General features: G+C 67.2%; 1 protein-coding gene across 1 annotated transcript in view; it reads right to left on the bottom strand.

The window, feature by feature from the left end:
* Positions 1–161, bottom strand: part of PFKL (phosphofructokinase, liver) — a gene marked incomplete at its 5' end in the record, with an annotated part of 4,941 nt that extends 4,780 nt beyond the window's left edge. Inside the window, one exon of the mRNA XM_010007888.1 lies at positions 2–161. Within this exon, the coding sequence (XP_010006190.1) occupies positions 2–161 (160 nt within the window). The remainder of the gene's footprint in view (position 1) is intronic.
* Between the last annotated feature and the right edge of the window lie 43 nt (positions 162–204).

Below are 204 nucleotides of genomic sequence, written 5' to 3'. Positions count from 1 at the left end.
TGGGCGGGGGTGGGGGTGGCGTCGATCCCCTCCATGATGCGGTGCAGGGCCGAGTCGGTGCCGATGGTCATGTCGGTGCCGCAGAAGTCGTTGTCGATGGAGCCCACCAGCCCCACGATGTTCAGGCGGCAGTTCTCCCGGGCCACCTCCTCGCTGATCTGCCCTGCAAGGGGTTTGGGGACACGCAGCCACCCGTGGGTTATG

The sequence above is a fragment of the Chaetura pelagica genome, unplaced genomic scaffold, assembly GCF_000747805.2.
Source record: "Chaetura pelagica isolate M959 unplaced genomic scaffold, ChaPel_1.0 scaffold690, whole genome shotgun sequence".
Lineage (NCBI taxonomy): Eukaryota > Metazoa > Chordata > Aves > Apodiformes > Apodidae > Chaetura > Chaetura pelagica.
The sequence above is the reverse complement of the archived record's forward strand: the minus strand, read 5'-3'. Positions and strand labels throughout refer to the sequence as shown.